Source organism: Stigmatopora argus, chromosome 11 (genome assembly GCF_051989625.1).
Source record: "Stigmatopora argus isolate UIUO_Sarg chromosome 11, RoL_Sarg_1.0, whole genome shotgun sequence".
Classification (NCBI taxonomy): Eukaryota; Metazoa; Chordata; class Actinopteri; order Syngnathiformes; family Syngnathidae; genus Stigmatopora; species Stigmatopora argus.
The window spans coordinates 7,467,056-7,490,597 of record NC_135397.1 but is presented as its reverse complement, the minus strand read 5'-3'; the positions used below and the strand labels follow the sequence as shown (position 1 = coordinate 7,490,597).

Here is a 23,542-nt window from a genome sequence, read left to right as displayed (position 1 = left end):
ACACACGGTTGTTTTTATTTAAGGGAAAAATGATTCCCAACTGGGAATTGAACCACAACTGCCTGCATGGCAGTCATGTGAGCAAACCTCTGCACCATGCAGTAGGCACACTTTACTTAGTGATTATTGGAAAGTCTTGACTACACACAGTTGTTTTTATTTAAGGGAAAAATGATTACCAACTGGGATTTGAACCACAACTGCCCACATGGCAGGTAGGTGAGGAAACCTCTACACCATGAAGTAGCCACACTTTACTTTGTCATTATTGGAAAGTCTTGACTACACATATATAGAAATAACCTAGGGAAAATGATTCCCGAACGGGATTCGAACCACACCTGCCCACATGGCAGTGAGGTGAGCAAACCTCTCCACCATGAAATAGCTACACTTTATGTTGTCATTATTGGAAAGTCTGGACGACACAAGGTTGTTTCTATTTAAGGGAAAAATGATTCCCAACTGGGATGCGAACCCCAAACGCCCACCTGGCAGTCAGGTGAGGGAACCTCTCCACCATGAAGTCACCACACCTTGGTGGGCCATCAAAGTACAAACTTTTGACAATTTTGACCCATTTAAGAGCACCTTTGTTGAATGATATTTCACCCATTTCGTTCTATGCAGCTGTGCATGATGACAATAAAGGCTTTTGATTTGATATAAAGGCGTAGCATCCCATAAGACTAGGCTTTCATTTAAAACTATTACATAAAAAAAAAAGAAAACAAGTCAAGGGCGTTCCCTGAATTGACGTCACATTGGGGACCAGGAAGTGAAACGGACCGGAAGAGACAATGAAAAAACACGGTTTTCGTTGACCTATTTTGTTTGTAAACGTCTTTTCAGGTTTTTAATCGCATGATCTAAACGGCCTAATTTGGGTCAGCTCCAACAAATACACGATTGTTAAAGGACATGAACAGAAGTCCACCAAGAAGTTGTTGTTTTTTACGTTGGCTGATTTTTGTGTACTCGACGCATGCCGAAAAGGTAAGAAAAGCTACCGTTTTCTACATTGCACTTTTCTATAAAAAGATATACGTAGTTCCCCTTGCATTCATAATATCTCCAAATCGAATTGCGTTTAGTGTTTTTAATCGTTTCAAAGATCGCACAAGGACAGAAAAGCAGACGGCTCAATGCTGACTTTTCAAATGGGAAATTCCTTTATAGGCCATTTGTCTTAAAACGAAAATCCTAATTGTGGAAAGACACTCTCCAGTAATATTGGTGATATGTGACGACTTGATTTATTTTTGGTAATGACCATGTATAGTAAGGCTTTTTTCCCTTAAAAATCGACCATGTATAGTAAGACGTTTTTCTTAATAAACGACCATGTATAGTAAGGTTTTTTTGAATAAAAACGACCATGTATAGGAAGGCTTTTTTTAAATTAAAAACGACCATGTATAGTAAGTCTTTTTTCTAGAAAAAACGACCATGAATACTAAGGCTTTTTTTCTTAAAAAAACGACCATGTATAGTAAGGCTTTTTTGAATTAAAAACGACCTTGTATAGTAAGGCTTTATTTCTTTAAAAACGACATAGTATAGTAAGGCTTTTTTTCTCTCCTAAAAGACGACATAGTACAGTAAGGCTTTTAGCCCCCTAAAAAACGACATAGTATAGTAAGGCTTTTTTTCTCCCAAAAAAACGACATAGTATAGTAAGGCTTTTTTTCTTAAAAAACGACGTAGTATAGTAAGGCTTTTTTCCCTAAAAAACGACGTAGTATAGTAAGGCTTTTTTTCTCCTAAAAAACGACATAGTATAGTAAGGCTTTTCCCCCTAAAAACAACATAGTATAGTAAGGCTTTTTTTCCTTAAAAAACGATATAGTATAGTAAGGCCTTTTTCCCTAAAAAACGACATAGTATAGTAAGGCTTTTTTTCTTAAAAAAATGACATAGTATAGTAAGGCTTTTTTTCCCTAAAAAACGACATAGTTTAGTAAGGCTTTTTTTCTTAAACAACGACATAGTATAGTAAGGCTTTTCCCCTGAAAATCGACATAGTATGTATAGTAAGGCTTTTTTCCCCTAAAAAACGACATAGTATAGTAAGGCTTTTTTCTTAAAAAAACGACATAGTATAGTAAGGCTTTTTTCCTAAAAAACGATATAGTATAGTAAGGCCTTTTGTCTTAAAAAAACGACATAGTATTATAAGGCTTTTTTCCTTAAAAAACGACATAGTATAGTAAGGCTTTTTTTTCTTAAAAAACAACATAGTATAGTAAGGCTTTTTTTTCTCCTAAAAAACACATAGTATAGTGAGGCTTTTTTTCCTAAAAAACGACATAGTATAGTATGGCTTTTTTTCTTAAAAAACGACATAGTATAGTAAGGCTTTTTTTCTTAAAAAAGGACATAGTATAGTAAGGCTTTTTCCCTAAAAAACGACATAGTATGTATAGGAAGGCTTTTTTTTCCCTAAAAAACGACATAGTATAGTAAGGCTTTTTTCTTAAAAAACGACATAGTATAGTAAGGCTTTTTTCCTAAAAAACGATATAGTATAGTAAGGCCTTTTTTCTTAAAAAAAAACGACATAGTATAGTAAGGCTGTTTTCTTAAAAAACGACATAGTATAGTAAGGCTGTTTTCTTAAAAAACGACATAGTATAGTAAGGCTTTTTTCTTAAAAAAAAACGACATAGTATAGTACAGCTTTTTCTTAAACGACATAGTATAGTAAGGCTTTTTTTTCGTAAAATAATGACACAATGTATAACAAGGCTTTATTTATAAAAACGACATAGTATAGTAAGGCTTTTTCTTAAAAAATGACATCGTATAGTAAGGCTTTTTCTTTAAAAAAATGACCATGTATATAAGCCTCATCTCATCTCATTTTCTGAACCGCTTTATCCTCACTAGGCTAGCGGGGGATGCTGGAGCCAATCCCAGCTGTCTCCAGGCCAGAGGCGGCGGCGGACATCCTGAATCGGTGGCCAGCCGATCTTAGGGTACAAGGAGACGGATAACAACGCACGCACACTGTATAGTAAGTCTTTTTTCCTTAAAAACGACATAGTATAGTAAGGCTTTTTTTCTTTTAAAAAACGACAGTATAGTAAGGCTTTTTTTTCTTAAAAAAACGATATAGTATAGTAAGGCTTTTTTTTCTTCAAAAAACGACATAGTATAGTAAGGCTTTTTTACTTTAAAAAACGACTTAGTATAGTAAAGCTTTTTTACTTAAAACGACATAGTATAGTAAGGCTTTTTCTCTTAAAAAACGACATATTATAGCAAGGCTTTTTTTCTTTTAAAAAACGACAGTATAGTAAGGCTTTTTTTTTCTTAAAAAAACGATATAGTATAGTAAGGCTTTTTTTTCTTCAAAAAACGACATAGTACAGTAAGGCTTTTTTACTTTAAAAAACGACTTAGTATAGTAAAGCTTTTTTACTTTAAAAAACGACATAGTATAGTAAGGCTTTTTCTCTTTAAAAACGACATAGTATAGTAAGGCTTTTTTACTTTAAAAAACGACATAGTATAGTAAGGCTTTTTCTCTTTAAAAACGACATAGTATAGTAAGGCTTTTTTTCTTTAAAAAACGACATAGTATTGTAAGGCCTATTTTTCTTAAAAAACGACATAGTATAGTAAGGCTTTTTTCTTAAAAAAACAACAACATAGTATTGTAAGGCTTTTTTCTTAAAAAAACGTCATAGTATAGTAAGGCTTTTAAAAAATGACCATGTATAGGAAAGCTTTTTTTCTTCTTAAAAAATGACATAGTATACAGTAAGGCTTTTTTTGTAAAAAATGACAATATATAACAAGGCTTTATTTATAAAAAACGACATAGTATAGTAAGGCTTTTTTCTTTAAAAAAAACATGGTATATAAGGCTTTTTTTCTTTAAAAAATGACTATGTATAGTAAGGCTTTTTTCTTGTGGTCTCTCTGACAGGATGGAGTAGGTTTGGGACCACCAGCTTGCGGATGAAGCGCCGCCCCGCCCCGACCGGTCGCCTTCGTATTGGCTCGGTATGTGATGTCTCGCCTTGTTGCAGCGATCATAATGCGTGTGTATAGCCACATCCCCTTCCAAAAAACTTTTTCGAATGAAAAAAAATATTTCTCATAAATCAAAGTCAAGGTCACATCATAGAACAAGAGATACTTTGCTGTCAACTTTTATTTTGATTTTTTCAGATGAGTGACAAAGGCAAAAATGGATGACTTGTGGCATGGACAGTCTTCCAACGAAAAGGTTTCCCAAAGCGTGGAGAGCGAGGACACCTGAAGACAAAAAAAGTAAGTTTAAAAGACATTCATGTTGCTGTGCAGAAAATATTTGTTTTCTTTTGTTTTTCTTAGACTCACCTGCAGATGTAGGTGATGAAGGATGTCGATTTCACCAGGTGGCTGACGCGGGAGGAATTCTAGCTCACCAACTTCCCATATGAAAGGTCATGGGTTGTATTCCCCGCCTCCTCCAACTTGTCACTTTTCAGCTCAAATAAAAACCGAGTGGGCAGGACTGTACTTTTTAAGGAGGTGGCTTATACACTTAGTTAAATGAGTCGAGCGCCCTCTTAGCGAAAAGACTTAGGCGGCCGAAGTTTAGTGGAATGAGTCGAGCGCCCTCTTAGCGAAAAGACTTAGGCGGCCGAAGTTTAGTGGGACGGTGGGAGGGCCCTTTAGCGCGACCGGTGAGTATGCGCACAGAGGAGTTTGTGCCGACCGAGTGGAAGCCGGTTCGCGTCCCGCAGACGTACTCTTGGTGACTCTCCCCGCCTTCGGCGGGGAGAGCCACCTGCGACATGAGAATAATTACCTTTTACTAAAAAAAACTTTAAAAATTAAATTTTACATTTAATCATTACATCAAAATTAGTTAAAAGAATTGGCCTAAATTAGCAGGGAGGCGGCTTGCACACTTAGCCAAATTCGTCGAGCGCCCTCTTACTGAAAATACTTGGCCGGCCGAAGTTTAGTGGGACGGTGGGAGGGCCCTTTACCACACACAGTAGAGCATGCGCCTACCGCCGAGTGGAAGCTGGTTCGCGTCCCGCAGACGTACTCTTGGTGCCTCTCCCCGCCTTCGGCGGGGAGAGCCACCTGCGACATGAGACAAATTACCTTTTACTAAAAACAACTTTCACAATTAAATTTTACATTTAAACATGACATCAAAATTTGTTAAAAGAATTGGCCTAAAAAACAAAAGACACTGGCTATTAGCTAGGATTTCAAATAAGCCACCCAAACACGATGGTTGGCATTCCCACCACAACCGCCGGCTGTCATTGAACCGCATGGTGGCGTTGTTCTGCCAGTCGCCCTCGTCCACATCTGCCGAATGACGGGGACACAGCTCAAACCCACGGCTGTCACGGGGTGAGGCAAGCAGGCCTTGACTGGTCGGTCGGCTGCACCCATTCTTCTCCTCCCAGTCCTCTTCCACATTGTCCAATGCATCTTTCATAACACAAAGACAATTATTTCTCAACACTGCCTAAGATGACAACATTTTTGTCCTACGACGCTAATATCTTTACGGTCGCGACACGGTTTTCAACCTGGTATGACGAAGGCGGTGGCGACGTGCATCTGTCCCAACTGCTCCTGCGGACAGTCAGCAAGCTCTCCCCGACTGGACGCCATGAATGACATAGGTCACGTGACCAAAGTGATGATGTCGACGACGATGACAATCGCACCTGCAGATCAGTCAAGGATTTGCCCTCCGGCGTCGTCGTCGTCCGCCTGCATCTGCGGGAGCCGTCCAAAAGCATGACCGTGTCAGCCTCCGCTCACTGGGGCGCCGGAGACTCCTGCAAACAAGGCAAGGCGTTAGGTAACTTGTGGGGAACATTTCCTCCATGCTGTAGCTTACATTCAACAAATATCTTGGACGTACACGAGCCTTGTGAGGATGAGCCAGAAGCCAAGATTCATTTTTATGTATACAATAAAGTCAAATATGAATATTCTTGCTCAAATGCCTCACAATGCTTTTTTTGTATTTTTAAAGAAAATAACCTTACTATACATGGTCTTTTTTTTATAAATAAAAGCCTTACTATACATGGTCATTTTTGTATAAATAAAGGCCTTACTATACATGGTCATTTTAAAAAAAAATATGCCTTACTATACATGGTCATTTTTTAAAGAAAAAAAGCCTTACAATACATGGTCTTTTTTTTAAAAAAGAAAAACACTTTACTATACATGGTCGTCTTTTTAAGAAATAAGCCTTACTATAGTATGTCGTTTTTTAAAGAAAAAAAGCCTTACTATACTGTCGTTTTTTAAGAAAATAGCCTTACTATACTATGTCGGTTTTTTAAAGCAAAAAGCCTTACTATACTATGTCGTTTTTTAAAGCAAAAAGCCTTACTATACTATGTATTTTTAAAGAAAAAAGCCTTAATATACTATGTCTTTTTTAAAGAAAAAAGCCTTACTATACTATGTCGTTTTTTATAAATTAAGACTTGTTATACATTGTCATTTTTTTACGAAAAAAGCCTTACTATACTATGTCGTTTTTTAAGGGAAAAAGCCTTACTATACTATGTCGTTTTTAAGGAAAAAAGACTTACTATACAGTGTGCGTGGTTGTCCGTAAGATCGGCTGGCCACCGATTCAGGATGTCCGCCGCCTCTGGCCTAGAGACAGCTGGGATTGGCTCCAGCATCCCCCGCTATCCTAATGAGGATAAAGCGGTTCAGAAAATGAGATGAGATGAGGCTTACTATACATGGTCATTTTTTAAAAGAAAAAGGCTTACTATACTATGTCGTTTAAGAAAAAAAGCCTTACTAAACTGTCGTTTTTTAAGAAAAAAAAATAATCGGACATAGGCCCTGTCGTCATTATCAACAAAAAAAAGCCTAGCCTTACTATACTATGTCGTTTTTAAGAAAAAAAGCCTTACTATATTATGTCGTTTTTAAGGAAAAAAAGCCTTACTATACTATGTTGTTTTTTAAGGAAAAAAAGCCTTACTATACTATGTTGTTTTTTAAGGAAAAAAAGCCTTACTATACTATGTCGTTTTTAAAGAAAAAAAGCCTTACCATACTATGTCGTTTTTTAAGAAAAAAAGCCTTACTATACTATGTCGTTTTTTAAAAAGAAAAAAGCCTTACTATACTGTCGTTTTTTAAAGAAAAAAAACTTACTATACTATGTCGTTTTTAAGAAAGAAGCCTTACTATACTATGTCTTTTTTTAAAAGAAAAAACCCTTACTATACTATGTCATTTTTTAAAAGAAAAAAGCCTTACTATACTATATCATTTTTTCTAAATAAAGCCTTGTTATACATTGTGTCATTTTTTTAAAGAAAAAAAGCCTTACTATACTATGTCGTTTTTTAGGAAAAAAAGCTTTACTATACTGTTGTTTTTTAAGAAAAAAAGCCTTACTATACTATGTCGTTTTTTAAGGAAAAAAGCCTTACTATACTATGTCGTTTTGAAAAAAAGCCTTACTATACTATGTCATTTTTTAAGAAAAAAAGCCTTACTATACATGGTTGTTTTTTAAGAAAAAAAGCCTTACTATGCTATGTCGTTTTTTTAAGAAAAAAAGCCTTACTATACATGGTTGTTTTTTTTAAAGAAAAAAAGCCTTACTATACTATGTCGTTTTTTTAAGAAAAAAAGCCTTACTATACTATGTCGTTTTTAAGGGAAAAAAAGCCTTACTATACTGTCGTTTTTAAGAAAAAAAGCCTTACTGTACTATGTTTTTTTTTTAAGAAAAACAGCCTTACTATACTATGTCTTTTTTTAAAAGAAAAAACCCTTACTATACATGGTCGTTTTTTAAGAAAAAAAAAAGCCTTACTATACTATGTCGTTTTTTTAAGAAAAAAAGCCTTACTATACTAAATCGTTTAAAAAAAAAAAAGCCTTACTATACTATGTCGTTTTTTAAGGAAAAATGCCTTACTATACTATGTCGTTTTTTAAGGAAAAATGCCTTACTATACTATGTCGTTTTTAAGGAAAAAAGACTTACTATACAGTGTGCGTGGTTGTCCGTAAGATAGGCTGGCCACCGATTCAGGATGTCCGCCGCCTCTGGCCTGGAGACAGCTGGGATTGGCTCCAGCATCCCCCGCTATCCTAATGAGGATAAAGCGGTTCAGAAAATGAGATGAGGCTTACTATACATGGTCATTTTTTTTTAAAGAAAAAGCCTTACTATACTATTTTAAGAAAAAAAGCCTTACTATACTATGTCGTTTCTTAAGAAAAAAAGCCTTACTATACTATGTCATTTTTTAAAAGAAAAAAGCCTTACTATACTATGTCGTTTTTTAAGGAAAAAAAGCCTTACTATACTATGTCGTTTCTTAAGAAAAATTGCCTTACTATACTATGTCATTTTTTTAAAGAAAAAAAGCCTTATTATACTATGTCGTTTTTTTAACAAAAAAAGCCTTACAATACATGGTCATTTTTTAAAGAAAAACACTTTAGTATACATGGTCGTTTTTTTAAGAAATAAGCCTTACTATACTATTTTAAGAAAAAAAGCCTTACTATACTATGTAGTTTTTAAGAAAAAAAGCCTTACTATATATACTATGTCATTTTTTAAAGCAAAAAGCCTTACTATACTATGTCGTTTTTTAAAGAAAAAAGCCTTACTATACTGTCTTTTTTAAGAAAAAAGCCTTACTATACTATGTCTTTTTTTTAAGAAAAAAGCCTTACTATACTATGTCGTTTTTTTATAAATAAAGCTTTGTTATACATTGTGTCATTTTTTTTACGAAAAAAGCCTTACTATACTATGTCGTTTTTTAAGAAAAAAAGCCTTACTGTACAAGGTCGTTTTTAAGAAAAAAAAGCCTTACTATACTTTTTTAAGAAAAAAAGCCTTACTATACTATGTCGTTTTTTTAAGAAAAAAAGCCTTACTATACTATATCGTTTTTTAAAGAAAAAAAAAAAGCCTTACTATACTATGTCGTTTTTTAAAGAAAAAAAAGCCTTACTATACTCTGTCGTTTTTAAAGAAAAAAGCCTTACTATACTGTCGTTTTTTAAAGAAATAAAACTTACTATACTATGTCGTTTTTAAGAAAGAAGCCTTACTATACTATGTCTTTTTTAAAGAAAAAAGCCTTACTATACTATGTCTTTTTTTAAAAGAAAAAAGCCTTACTATACTATGTCTTTTTTAAAGAAAAAGCCTTATTATACTATGTCGTTTTTTATAAATAAAGCCTTGTTATACATTGTCATTTTTTTACGAAAAAAAAGCCTTACCATACTATGTCGTTTTTTAAAGAAAAAAAAGCCTTACTATACTATGTCGTTTTTAAAGAAAAAAGCCTTACTATACTGTCGTTTTTTAAAGAAAAAAACTTACTATACTATGTCGTTTTTAAGAAAGAAGCCTTACTATACTATGTCTTTTTTAAAGAAAAAAGCCTTACTATACTATGTCTTTTTTTAAAAGAAAAAAGCCTTACTATACTATGTCTTTTTTTAAAAGAAAAAAGCCTTACTATACTATGTCTTTTTTAAAGAAAAAGCCTTATTATACTATGTCGTTTTTTATAAATAAAGCCTTGTTATACATTGTCATTTTTTTACGAAAAAAAAGCCTTACCATACTATGTCGTTTTTTAAGGAAAAAAGCCTTACTATACTATGTCGTTTTTAAGGAAAAAAGACTTACTATACAGTGTGCGTGGTTGTCCGTCTCCTTGTACCCTAAGATCGGCTGGCCACCGATTCAGGATGTCCGCCGCCTCTGGCCTGGAGACAGCTGGGATTGGCTCCAGCATCCCCCGCTATCCTAATGAGGATAAAGCGGTTCAGAAAATGAGATGAGGCTTACTATACATGGTCATTTTTTTTTAAAGAAAAAGCCTTACTATACTATGTCGTTTTTTAGGAAAAAAAGCCTTACAATACTATGTCGTTTTTAAGAAAAAAAGCCTTACTATACTATGTTGTTTTTAAAGAAAAAAAAGCCTTACTATACTATGTCGTTTTTAAAGAAAAAAAGCCTTACCATACTATGTCGCTTTTTAAGAAAAAAAAGCCTTACTATACTATGTCGTTTTTTAAGGAAAAAAGCCTTACTGTACTATGTCGTTTTTAAAGAAAAAAAGCCTTACTATACTATGTTGTTTTTTAAGAAAAAAAGCCTTACTATACTATGTCGTTTTTTAGGAAAAAAAGCCTTACAATACTATGTTGTTTTTAAAGAAAAAAAGCCTTACTATACTATGTTGTTTTTTAAGAAAAAAAGCCTGACTATACTATGTCGTTTTTTAGGAAAAAAAGCCTTACTAAACTGTCGTTTTTAAAGAAAATAATAATAATAATCGGACATAGGCCCTGTCGTCATTATCAACAAAAAAAGCCTAGCTTTACTATACTATGTCGTTTTTAAGAAAAAAAAGCCTTACTATACTATGTTGTTTTTAAAGAAAAAAAGCCTTACTATACTATGTCGTTTTTAAAGAAAAAAAGCCTTACCATACTATGTCGTTTTTTTAAGAAAAAAAAGCCTTACTATACTATGTCGTTTTTTTTAAAGAAAAAAGCCTTACTATACTATGTCGTTTTTTAAAGAAAAAACTTATTATACTATGTCGTTTTTAAGAAAAAAAGCCTTACTATACTATGTCTTTTTTTAAAAGAAAAAAGCCTAACTATACTATGTCATTTTTTAAAGAAAAAAGCCTACTATACTATGTCGCTTTTTAGGAAAAAATTGCCTTACTATACTATGTCGTTTTTTAAGAAAAAAAAAGCCTTACTATACTATGTCGTTTTTTAGGAAAAAAAGCCTTACTATACTGTCATTTTTTGAGAAAAAAAGCCTTACTATATTATGTCGTTTTTTAGGAAAAAATTGCCTTACTATACTATGTCATTTTTTCTAAATAAAGCCTTGTTATACATTGTCATTTTTTTAAAGAAAAAAAGCCTTACTATACTATGTCGTTTTTAAAGAAAAAAAGCCTTACTATACTATGTCGTTTTTAAAGAAAAAAAGCCTTACCATACTATGTCGTTTTTTAAGAAAAAAAAGCCTTACTATACTATGTTGTTTTTTTTAAAGAAAAAAGCCTTACTATACTATGTCGTTTTTTAAAGAAAAAACTTATTATACTATGTCGTTTTTAAGAAAAAAAGCCTTACTATACTATGTCTTTTTTTAAAAGAAAAAAGCCTACTATACTATGTCGTTTTTTAGGAAAAAATTGCCTTACTATACTATGTCGTTTTTTAAGAAAAAAAAAGCCTTACTATACTATGTCGTTTAAGGAAAAAAGCCTTACTATACTATGTCGTTTTTGGAGAAAAAAAGCCTTACTATATTATGTCGTTTTTTAGGAAAAAATTGCCTTACTATACTATGTCATTTTTTCTAAATAAAGCCTTGTTATACATTGTCATTTTTTAAAAGAAAAAAAGCCTTACTATACTATGTCATTTTTTAAAAAAAAGCCTTACTATACTATGTTGTTTTTTAAGAAAAAAAGCCTTACTATACTATGTCGTTTTTTAGGAAAAAAAGCCTTACAATACTATGTCGTTTTTAAAGAAAAAAAGCCTTACTATACTATGTTGTTTTGTAAGAAAAAAAGCCTTACTATACTATGTCGTTTTTTAGGAAAAAAAGCCTTACCATACTATGTCGTTTTTTGAGAAAAAAAGCCTTACCATACTATGTCATTTTTTAAGAAAAAAAGCCTTACTATACTATGTCGTTTTTTATAAATAAAGCCTTGTTATACATTGTCATTTTTTTACGAAAAAAAAGCCTTACTATACTATGTCGTTTTTTAAGGAAAAAAGCCTTACTATACTATGTCGTTTTTAAGGAAAAAAGACTTACTATACAGTGTGCGTGGTTGTCCGTCTCCTTGTACCCTAAGATCGGCTGGCCACCGATTCAGGATGTCCGCCGCCTCTGGCCTGGAGACAGCTGGGATTGGCTCTAGCATCCCCCGCTATCCTAATGAGGATAAAGCGGTTCAGAAAATGAGATGAGGCTTACTATACATGGTCATTTTTTTTAAAGAAAAAGCCTAACTATACTATGTCGTTTTTTAAGAAAAAAAGCCTTACTAAACTGTCGTTTTTTAAGAAAAAAATAATAATAATCGGACATAGGCCCTGTCGTCATTATCAACAAAAAAAAAGCCTAGCCTTACTATACTATGTCGTTGAAGAAAAAGAGCCTTACTATACTATGTCGTTTTTAAGAAAAAAAGCCTTACTATACTATGTTGTTTTTAAAGAAAAAAAGCCTTACTATACTATGTCGTTTTTTAGGGAAAAAAAAGCCTTACTATACTATGTCGTTTTTTGAGAAAAAAAGCCTTACTATATTATGTCGTTTTTTAGGAAAAAATTGCCTTACTATACTATGTCATTTTTTAAGAAAAAAGCCTTACTATACAAGGTCGTTTAAGAAAAAAAAAAAGCCTAACTATACATGGTCGTTTTTAAAGAAAAAAGCCTTACTATACATGGGCATTTTTGGGGGAAAAAGCCTTACTATACTATGTCATTTTTTTAGGAAAAAAGCCTTACTATACATGGTCTTTTTTTTTGCAAAAAAGCTTTACTATACATCAGGGGTCTCGAACTCAATTTACCTGGGGGCCGCTAGAGGCCGAGTCTGGGTGAGACTGGGCCGCATCAGGATTTCCACAAGAAAAGCACTGATAAAACATTCAGTTCTATGCTGAGAGCAGCGGAGGAGTGTGCGCGCCGAGCGGAGTGATCGGCCTCACGGCTTCTCCTCCGCCCAGCTGATTGGAGGAATGAATGAGTGAGTGAGCGAGGCACTGGACAGCCCGGCCGATGTCCCGCCCTCCAGAGCCGTATACCTCACCGTGATTGGTTCATTCAGCTCCGAACCAAAGTTCCCTCTAATTTTTTGTTGGTCTGAGCAGAAAGACAACCTCCCTGAGCGCACTGAGTACCAGTGTGAGCGACATCATCGGTACTCGGATGATTCGCCTAAAGACGTTTCGCCGACGGACGTTTGACAGACGGGCAGGTCGCCGAATGGACGTTCCACCGAACGTTCATTCGGCCGAACGGAGGTTTCGCCGAAACGGGATTCGAACGCTCGCCCCGCCGGATCGTGTGTGTACAAGTTTTTCAACCTCGGCCCGCGGGCCATATACGGCCCGTTAGGATTTTTAATCCGGCCCGCCGCCGGTGTTGTCCAAATTATAGTAAAAATCAATGTTCGTCTACCATCAATGGCAGTCCGGGAATAAGCACTCTTGGGCAGGCAGATGTAGCAGAACCGAGCCGTAAAATGACAGCAATCGGGTCAAATCCATCCTAAAACAGCATTTAAGGATTAAATACAAATACTGGATGATATCGCGATGGAGGCAAAAAAACGTCTATAGACGTCCATTCGCCAAACGGCTCAAAATGCTCTCAAATTCGGTCAAATCCAGCTGAAAACAGCGTTTAATGATTAAATACAAATACTAGTATTTGTATTTAATCATTAAACTAACAAATACTAGTACGACCTGTCCGTCTGTCAAACGTCCGTCGGCGAAACATCTTTAGGCGAATCATCCGGTCACGACATCATCATTGCTCGCTATCGGCACACCAGTATCACACCTGCCACAAGCAGGTGCATGTCAATGTTCCCTCTAATTTTTCATGTAAAACATGCTGTAAAACAAGAAAAACATGAGTGGACAGAGCTACTGCCACTGGCTGCCACTTAAACGGCGCCATCATGGGGAAAGAGGTAAAAAAAAAAAAAAAAAAAAAAAAAAAAAAAAAAAAAAAAAAAAAAAAAAAAATCGATCTTTCATATTAAGACGGGGGCCGCAAATTATCGTTCCGCGGGCCGCAAGTTTGAGACCCCTGCTATACATGGTTGTGTTTTAAGAAAAAAAGCCTTACTATACATGGGCTTTTTTAAAAAAGAAAATAGCCTTACTATACATGGTCATTTTTTTGGAATAAAGCCTTACTATACATGGTCATATTTTAGGAAAAAAAGCCTTACTATACATGGTCTTTTTTAAAGAAAAAAGCCTTACTATACTATGTCGTTTTTTAAGAAAAAAGCCTTACTATACTTGGTCGTTTTTTTTAGCAAAAAAGCCTTACTATACATGGTCGTTTTTTAAGAAAAAAAAGCCTTACTATACCGTCGTTTTTAAGAAAAAAAGCCTTACTGTACTATGTCGTTTTTTAAAGAAAAAAAGCCTTACTGTACTATGTCGTTTTTTTAAAAGAAAAACAGCCTTACTATACTATGTCGCACAATTTTCACAGTGACCAAAATCCTTTGGTACCGCAAAAAGAAAAATAGCCGTGTATTTGGCTACATTTCAGTGTCTTTGACTCGGAGAACCATAGAATAGAATAATTAATAAATTTTGAGGAACATTTTTGCCCCACAGATGGAAAAGTGTAAAGTCACACGTTTGTGATTATTTGATTCTGACGTTGTTTGAGTCCCCCCCTTTTTTTAAGCTTCTCTAGGCATCGCGCTTTTAATTAGCATAAAAGGGGCGCACGTCACAGCCTTTTCTTTTTGCGTAGACGGACGGGAGGGGTTGCCGACTGCGAGCAGTGGATCGCGGCAGATAGCGCGGAGAGCCAGAGCGGCCGGTTGAAACAAGCGAGCGGCGAGAGGAGGCGGGGATGGCCAGAAAGTTGAGAAGCGGCCAGTGATTCTTCGCGAGCGGCGCCATGGAAGCGGAGGCCAGCGCGGGACCGGCGGCAGACCATGGCCCGGATCTGGATCCGGGTCCGGGTCCGGCCCGGGAGGCCGCCGGCAAACTGTCCCGGCTCGGGGAGGTAAGAGAGCGTCTGGCGGGCGCGGCGCGGCAGCCGGCGGCGGAAAAGGGCATCGTCCTGGCCATCGTGTGCGTGGTGCTGCTTCTGGACAACATGCTGTACATGGTGATCGTGCCCATCGTCCCGGACTACCTGGAGGGTCTGCGGAAGGCGGGGGCGGGGAGCGGCACGGGCAACGGCAGCTCCACCGAGGGCAACCTGGAGTTGCAGATCGGGGTGCTGTTCGCCTCCAAGGCCATCGTGCAGCTGCTGGTCAACCCCCTGAGCGGCACCTTCATCGACCGGGTGGGCTACGACGTGCCGCTCGTCATCGGGCTGGCGGTCATGTTCGCCTCCACGCTGACCTTCGCCCTGGCCGAGAGCTACGGCTCGCTTCTGGCGGCGCGCGGCATCCAGGGCGTGGGCTCGGCCTTCGCCGACACCTCGGGCCTGGCGCTGATCGCCGACCGCTTCGCCGGCGAGGCGGAGCGCAGCAAGGCGCTGGGCGTGGCGCTGGCCTTCATCTCCTTCGGCAGCCTGGCGGCGCCCCCCTTCGGCGGCGTGCTGTACCAGTTCGCCGGCCGGCGGGTGCCCTTCCTGGTGCTGGCGGCCGTGTGCCTGGCCGACGGGGTGGCCTGCCTGCTGGTGCTGGAGCCCTTCTCGCGGCGGGAGCGGGCCAACATGCCGGTGGGCACGCCCATCCACCGCCTGATGCTGGACCCCTACGTGGCGGTGGTGGCGGGCGCGCTGGCCATCTGCAACATCCCGCTGGCCTTCCTGGAGCCCACGGTGGCCGAGTGGATGGAGCGCAGCATGGGGGCCAGCCGCTGGCAGATCGGCATGACCTGGTTCCCGGCCTTCTTCCCGCACGTGCTGGGCGTCTACCTGACGGTCAAGCTGGCCGCCAAGTACCCGCACCTGCAGTGGTTCTACGGTGCCGTGGGCATGGTCTGCATCGGGGCCAGCTCGTGCACCGTGCCGGCCTGCCGCACCTTCGGCCAGCTCATGGTGCCGCTCTGCGGCATCTGCCTGGGCATCGCCTTGGTGGACACGGCGCTGCTGCCCACGCTGGCCTTCCTGGTGGACGTGCGCCACGTCTCCGTCTATGGCAGCGTCTACGCCATCGCCGACATCTCCTACTGCGTGGCCTACGCCGCCGGGCCCGTGCTGGCCGGCAAGATCGTTCACGACCTGGGCTTCGCGCAGCTCAACCTGGCCATGGGCCTGGCCAACGTGCTGTACGCGCCCGCCCTGCTGCTGCTCAGGGACGTGTCCAGCCTCAGGCCCTCGTACTCCGAGAGGGACCTGCTGCTGGACGACCGCCCCGCCGGACTCTACCAGGCCGTCAAGACGGAGCAAAAGGACAGAAAGAGGAGAGAGCTCTGCGCCACCCTGGACAACCAGCACGACGGCGGCGTCCGGACCTTTGCGCCGGCCTCCTTTGACGAGGAGGAGGAGTCCTCGGGCGGCGAGTATGCCTGAGCGCCGGCCCCAGCCGCTCGCCTAAGCCTTCCTTCCCGTCGACGCAAACGTCAAAATCGGGGCCGCGACGAGCTATTATCGCCACTCGTTGAGCGCTTCGACGCCACTAAGAAATTTTCCGAAAACGGGATCAAATAAAGTTCTAATCTAAATCTAATCTAATGTCATAAATTTCCCCTTTAAATGAACATTTTGACATTTTAATCTCAGACATTTGGGCATTGGAACGTGACCACTTTCCTCTTTTGACGTTCTGTAATCAATACTATCCTGTTTTAAACAGTTCCATTCCCCAATTGATGCCGTTTATCTGCACGTTGTAACATGATAGATTAAACATTTGAACGTCAGAACTCTCACATTTTCATCTGATAAATTTCCTGTGAGTCATTTCACATTTAAACATGACCATGTGATGCGAAAATGTCCCAAAATCAAAAAGGAAGTGTCTGAAAATGAAAATTTGAATGGATTAAAATTAAAATGTATTTATTTGAAACGAAAAGGACGTGCCAAATGTACAATTGTGTCTTTCCAGCTTCCGCTTTTTGCAGTAGTCGAATCAAGTTAAAAATTGAGCTGCTATCAAACCCAGAATTATGCAAAATGATGTAAGCGTGTGTACGGTAAATGTTTGTCCTTTTAGTTTTGTCATGGTGTATTTACGGAATGCAAAGCCTCAATGTATGATATGTCTAATCGTGTATATATATGTACAGTATAATGGTGTACAGGCATTAAATGGAGATGATGTCAATCGCCTTGCTCGTCTTTTGCTTTACACAATGCGCTCTTTCATATTATATACAGTGCATTTAAAATATGGAAATACTGCAGACCAATCGACAGCTTTTGGACTTTTCACTACTAAAGTATTAAAGTACTGATACAGATTTGAAGAGTAAAATCTTTGACATATCCTCTTTAGACATATGTAGCATTTCGATACATGAATTTTAAGCAAGGAGAATTTTTTATATATACGTATAATGAAAACAGAATTTAAGCATTTTTATTTACTATGTATTATTGTACTATGTATTATCAAACTAAATTTAAAAAAATAAAAATTTACCACATTCTAAGAATACTTCAATCATTTTAAATATGTTATTAAAATATGTGTACTCAATGGCCCTGTAAGATGCGCATTAACAAGCAGTTTTTTTTTTATTTTAGAAAATTGAACGTATATTGTTGTCAAAGCTAGGCAACAAGTTTAATACGTACTATGAAGTTTTAAAATTAAAGTCTTTTTGTTGGCATTCTATGTCAACATCATTTATAAAAAAAAACATTTATAGTATGTATTCATGAATAATATATCAGAAATTGATGTTTATGATTGAGAGCTATTTTTTTTCTCCAATTAGCAAATTGCTATAGCTATTTTATATCGGAAATTTGATTAAAAAAAACCTAATTATTTATGATGGAATTAAAAGAAACCCAAAGGCACTGATCCACTAGCATTAGCTTCCAGTCCTCCCACTTTAAATAAATTGGACTTTTGTTACTGTCAATGACGTACAATGAGTTAAACACAAAGGGGGGAAAAATGACCACAAATAGTGACAACCTTAAAGATCTCAAGTGTCCACTTTTGAGTAGCTATCCACTGTCCCCTAAAAGGGTTAAACGAGGACAAACTAGTTGGGGCGATTTAAAAAGGCCACACAAACGAGCGAATCCAAGTTGCTGGCGAACGGACGGACTTCGGGGAGGAGCCGTGACAGCGGCACCCCCCACCACCACCGACGCGCACGCCGCCATCTCTGCGGAGACGCAGTGAAGGACTTTGGAGTTCAACATCTTGCTGTTTTTTGGGGGGGGAATGCGTCACAAAAGCAAATTTCAGGGCGTCGCTGTGGCTTTTGTCTACTTGGAGGTAAAACCGGCTTCATTTGGGTTTGGGATTGGGATTAGGTTTCATTTTTTGCATCCTCAATCTATCTGTCATTCATTAGAGTTGGGCGGCATACTGACAGGAGGTAATTGATATTCTGTATTTCAAAATGAGATGATGTATTTGTAAATGTGAAAAAAGTGAGATATATTGAAAGCCTGATATTTGGGTCATTGTTCAATGTTTAACTTGAATATTTAACTTACGAATGATTAGTTGTGGGGATGTGTCGAGTTTGCCAATTTGATATCAGGATGCTTTTAAAGCAAAATGATGATTCTGATTACAATTATTATTATTGATGGTAATTGTACCACTGATCTATTAGCACAAGTCTGGGTCTTTTGGTAATGTATCATTTCATTTTTTTGTATTATCGGGATCATAATGGTGATCAATAGTTTAAATTGAACTTTAAATTTTTGTGATTTCAGAAGGTATATTAACCTTAACTTAGTATTATTCTGTTATACATAATGTGAAATAACTGACATTTTTATGATTTTAATTTGATTGTTCAGATAATGCTTGTCATTCTTACCTCATTCTGCGTATTGAAGTATGCTTGTCCAACAGTTTATTTAAATATGATGTATATTGACCAATATTTTGATTATTTTGGTCTATTAAAATGGAATCAAGTTTTTATGTGCAGCATCACAGGAAAATGTCAAATGTCAAGCGAGAGCCCGCCCAAGATTCTCGGGCCACTCACGTAATTATTAGCCCACCATTTCACATCATATTTTCAAAAACATTACAGACTTACCGTTTGATTTTTGAATTTTCTCTAGACTATACCCAAACTACCCCTCCCTGCCTTGAAAGATACTTTAGAAACATACCTGAAGTGTGTCAAACACCTGCGGACCCATGAGCAATTCCAAAAAAGCCAGGAGATCGTCCAGCGCTTTGGCGCCCCCGGAGGCGTGGGGGAGCGACTACAACGCAAGTTGCAGGAGAAGAGAGAGAAAACAGACAACTGGGTAAATATAGCTTTTTTTTTTAGTTTGGCTAGAATGTAATGTTTGTTTGAATATTTATAGGTATCTGACTACTGGTTGAACGACATGTACCTTAACAACAAGCTAGCGTTGCCCATCAACTCCAGTCCTGCCATCGTGTTCCCGATCCAGAACTTTACAGCGACCATTCATTCTGTAAGGTAGCGGTTTTTAAACATTTTACAGCGTGGCCAACATTGACAATGGCACCCAAAGATGAGCAATGGTGATTTGATTTTGACAAACACTAGCTAATATTTTTTGTCCACCCAAATGTTCGATTGCACCAAAATTTGACAAAAATGACAATTTTCAGTTCATTTCCAAAGACACATTTAAATGCTACAAAAAATGTTCCATCCACTCTTGTCCTGTCCTTTTTGCACTGTTGTTGCTCTAAAAACAAACAGTTTTCCCATTTATTACCATATTAACACTTTCATATTAACATAGTCAAAACAAGAAAACACATCCACAACCATATTGTTCTAACGACTTACTTCTTTCTTGTAGGTTTGCGGCCAACTTGATCTCCGGATTTCTCGAGTACAAAAGTCTGCTTGATGCGTAAGTCTGAAAAGATTTAAAATAGGGTATTAGACTTCAAAACATACGGCTGACAAAGTCACGTGCGCAGATGCGCGTTACCTGCCGACGTGGCCCGAGGTCAACTTGCCGGAAGCCCTCTTTGTATGAAGCAGCACGACCGGATCTTTAGCGCCTACCGTGTGCCGGGTCGCGAGCGGGACACACTCGTGGAGCGCCGAGGAAGCGCCGCGCCACAGACGGAACATATCATCGTGGCTCGTAAGAACCAGGTTAGATGGCAAACCACAGAGACACCCTAAAGCCTACACCATTGTAATTGAAACTCTTGTAAGTAGGGATATCCTCGATCCGATCACGGAAATCAATTCAGATTGGACGTCGATTGCCATCAAGTCTTGGGATAGAAAAACATGGTGGTGGCAGTGTCCTTGTGTGAGTGTTCCGGGTTTTGGGGAGCTTCAATTAATAGATGGGATCGTAATTTCTGAGACGCAAGTACTGTTGAGTTTTCAAAAATACGATGCTACCATCACTTCAACTCAAATTGGACATTTTCTTCCCTCCTCAATATACTTCCAACGAATCAGATCGAGACTGAAAATCATGTGGCTCAGTCTCACGTGCAAATTTCTTCTGAACTTGTGGTCAGTTTTTTGCGCTGGACGTGGTCATCAATTCCCGCCGTCTGACCGAGCGAGACCTCCAGACTCAGCTGGAGAAAATCGTGCAAATGGCTGCCGATGAAGGCAAGCGGCAGCCACCGATCGGTCTCCTCACGTCCGATGGCCGCACAGAGTGGGCGGACGCTCGTCTTCAGCTCGTGAGCGGTACGGGCCCTTTCCGTCGCAAACGATGCGGCGGTTCCGTGAACGTTCCTGGTTCTCCTGCAGAGTCTACCAACAGAGACTCTTTAGACCTGCTGGAGCGCTGCCTTTGTTTGGTCTGCTTGGACGACGGCGACAGAGCCGAGCTGACCGACAGCGCTCGGGCGGCGTCGATTCTCCACGGGGGAGGAGCGGGCGCCAATGGGGGCAACCGCTGGTACGACAAGGCCACGCAGGTTTGTGTGGGTCAGAGGACATCTAAGCACTCCTCGGGAAACCCTTCCGAGTCCTCACAGAGGATGTCGCTCTGAAAACACCATCATATTCCCAGTTCGTCGTAGGAGTCGACGGCTGTTGCGGAGTTGTCTGTGAGCATTCGGCGTTTGAAGGGATTGTCCTGGTGCAGTGTGCAGAGTACCTCCTAAAATACATGTAAGTATTCAACTAGCAGAAGCTGTATCCCAAAGCCAGAATCGATCGGAATTTACTGACGTCTACTTTGGGTCGCCAGGGCGGGGAATCCGTCAAAATCGGTCCGCGCCGCAAGTCTAAACGAACTGCCGCTGCCGCGACGTCTCCGCTGGAAATGCGCTCCGGTCATATATAAACTCCTGGCCTCATCTGCTGGCAGACTTGCAAGGTTTGGCTTTCCTTTACTTTTTGGATGAATGAGATTCAGACCTCAGGACTTGGATTGCGACCTGTTTTTTCTGCCAGAAAAAGACAAGCCCTAATGAGGATTTCAGTTCATTGTGCTTGAGGGCCCAGTACTGAAGAACCAGAGACTGGGAAAAGCACCCACACCACAATGTTTTGGGTTAACTTTTTTAGTTCCAGTCCAACTAACACGATTGGAGACCAAGACATGCCGAAGATAGGCCCTTACCGAGAACAAGGCATGACCAAGACTGTTTCCTAGTCCATACAGAGACTTTCCCAAGACCGGAACTCACTGACACCAAAATTAAGTTTACTTACACAAGACGGGAATTGACTTCAACTGAGACCTCTAGCCGTTGAGACCGACTATAGACCGAGACATCTGCAAGACCGAGACTATAAAAATCCATGACAATAACCCCGTTTGATCAATGTTCCCCATGTTTCTGCAAAGGTTGTTGGAGAATCTTGACATGAACGTCTACAAATTCCACCAATATGGGAAAGAATTGATCAAGAGCCTAAAAATGAGTCCCGATGCCTTCATTCAGGTGGCTCTCCAGTTGGCCTACTACAGGTAGGACAAAGTTCAACCACCTGACGGAACAAAGACCCAAGCGTTTTTAAGTCTTTGTTTCTTTGCTGAACCCAGATGTCACGCCAGAGCAGTTTCCACTTACGAGAGCGCCTCCATACGACGCTTCGAGGACGGCCGAGCGGACAACATTCGCTCGGCCACGCCGGAGGCTCTGGCTTTCGTTCAGGCCATGACCGACAAGAACAAGAACGTAAGGGGGTTTGACTTGACTGCAAAACACCTGGATGACTATTTCCACAAAGCCAGACTGTTAAACTTGGTGGTATGGTAGGCTTTGTCTGATCATATTAAGAGCGATGGTACGGTTTATGACAGAGCTAAAGACGCCAAGCTGTGCACCACAACACAAGAACTGTTTGATCCTCGCTCATTTCCACCAGGACGCAAAGAAAATGGAGCTGTTTGAAGCCGCCATAGCAGCACAGACAAAGAATTCCAGCAAAGTAGCTCTCGCCTTCTTCTCACTACCTCAAATTCACATCACAAAGACAACTCAACCGGGTTCCTTCTGCTTTTCGAGGCAATCATGGGGCTGGCGATAGACAACCACCTTCTGGGATTACGCGAAATGGCACGAGACATGAAGATGGAGAATCCAGAGATCTTCCGAGATGAGACCTATCGCATCAGTAACGAGTTCCTTCTCTCCACAAGTCAGGTAATGTTTAGCATTTAAATCTGGGGACAATCTATTAGAGCAACCGTGAAGTCGGTCCACCAGCCTGTCACTCTTTTAGGTCCCCACCGCTAATGAAATGTTCTGCTGCTACGGACCCGTGGTCTCGAACGGATACGGGGTATGCTACAACCCTCAGTCTGACCATCTGGTCTTCTCCGTGGCCAGTTTTCGAGAGAGTCCACACACGTGCTCGTCACAATTCGTCCAAAGTCTAGAGCGGGGGTTGTCGGACATGCGGGACTTGTGTCAAAAATGTCAGCACGCCAGTGAGCCGAGACGGGGCGCCACCCTGGAGATGCCCACCGGTGACGTGGGTAATGAACCAGGAAGCGCCGCTTGCTCTTACAAAAACACTAAACCAGATTCAACTGTAACCTGGACTTAAAGCCTGAGAAAAAACTAATGGCCGTGGTGCAATAGTACTTTGAAGCGTCTCCTACTGCATGTGGTGTAATGACACTTGGTAGGAAACACATTACTTGCACGTATAGAATATTGCACTTATTTATATTGCATTAAAATATCTATGTTATATTGTATGCATGAACTTTTGCCTGTTCGCATCATAATGGATTGGACGTCTAGCACAGTGAATGACAGCCACGTGTTGCCTACATGACGCAAAATGTGATGTGAAGTTAACGATAATTATTATTTTTTTTTAAATCATCATTATTTATATTTGTAATGAAAATATAGGAGTTCGATGAGTGTTAGAAATCACTTATTTTATGTAATGTGTAGCAACTGTGAAGCAAATCTATTTATTTTTGTATATAAGGTTGTTGTGCAATTGAAAATAAGTCTGTGAAGTCATTATGTGTATTATGTGAATAAAAATAAATCATGGTATTGACCCCATGATGCCTGAATTTATAAATCAAATTGGAAGAATACATATGTATAGACAAATATTATATTATTTAACTCTAAATATCGTTTCTGAAAATGATGACTATTTTCGTGCACTTATGTATTCCCCCGGTGCTTTTGAAAACATATTTCTTAAATATCAATTCAGGGATCAAGGGGTTAAACTGGCAA

At 39.3% G+C, this 23,542-nt stretch overlaps 2 protein-coding genes and 2 long non-coding RNA genes across 9 annotated transcripts; 3 read left to right on the top strand and 1 right to left on the bottom strand.

Annotated features, from left to right (window-relative positions):
- The first annotated feature begins 782 nt into the window (after positions 1-782).
- LOC144084261 (uncharacterized) lies at positions 783-4,883 on the top strand. The gene is made up of 6 exons (XR_013303750.1): positions 783-996; positions 2,890-3,016; positions 3,935-4,011; positions 4,180-4,281; positions 4,345-4,579; positions 4,633-4,883. It is a non-coding gene; the product is annotated as an uncharacterized LOC144084261 (long non-coding RNA).
- Positions 4,597-20,812, bottom strand: LOC144084262 (uncharacterized). Of its 6 annotated transcripts, none has more exons than XR_013303752.1 (10): positions 19,689-20,812; positions 19,261-19,342; positions 19,030-19,125; positions 11,858-11,977; positions 9,680-9,799; positions 8,006-8,112; positions 6,579-6,685; positions 5,691-5,804; positions 5,550-5,623; positions 4,597-5,448 (listed from the first exon to the last, which is right to left on the bottom strand). It is a non-coding gene; the product is annotated as an uncharacterized LOC144084262 (long non-coding RNA). The 6 variants fall into 6 exon arrangements; XR_013303753.1 differs by having other exon boundaries at positions 5,550-5,804; positions 19,689-19,761; positions 19,837-20,812; XR_013303751.1 differs by having other exon boundaries at positions 5,550-5,804.
- Positions 14,605-16,430, top strand: LOC144084259 (putative vesicular acetylcholine transporter-B). The gene has a single exon (XM_077612498.1). It carries the CDS (start codon positions 14,710-14,712, stop codon positions 16,276-16,278), a length of 1,569 nt encoding a protein of 522 aa, XP_077468624.1. The 5' UTR covers positions 14,605-14,709; the 3' UTR covers positions 16,279-16,430.
- LOC144084260 (choline O-acetyltransferase-like) lies at positions 18,029-23,422 on the top strand. Its single transcript, XM_077612499.1, has 12 exons — positions 18,029-18,899; positions 18,979-19,170; positions 19,231-19,349; positions 19,702-19,755; positions 19,826-20,006; positions 20,387-20,797; positions 20,893-20,993; positions 21,073-21,201; positions 21,676-21,798; positions 21,874-22,017; positions 22,264-22,477; positions 22,557-23,422. Exons 1-12 carry the CDS (start codon positions 18,816-18,818, stop codon positions 22,881-22,883), a joined length of 2,079 nt encoding a protein of 692 aa, XP_077468625.1. The 5' UTR covers positions 18,029-18,815; the 3' UTR covers positions 22,884-23,422.
- Positions 23,423-23,542: the final 120 nt, after the last annotated feature.

Bases quoted from the DNA above. Each gene is read 5' to 3' on its own strand.
- LOC144084259 (XM_077612498.1), top strand. From the start codon at position 14,710: ATGGAAGCGGAGGCCAGCGCGGGACCGGCGGCAGACCATGGCCCGGAT.
- LOC144084260 (XM_077612499.1), top strand. From the start codon at position 18,816: ATGGAATCAAGTTTTTATGTGCAGCATCACAGGAAAATGTCAAATGTC. The intron at 18,900-18,978 runs GTAATTATTAGC...AATTTTCTCTAG, and splicing joins AAGATTCTCGGGCCACTCAC to ACTATACCCAAACTACCCCT. The intron at 19,171-19,230 runs GTAAATATAGCT...GAATATTTATAG, and splicing joins GAGAGAAAACAGACAACTGG to GTATCTGACTACTGGTTGAA.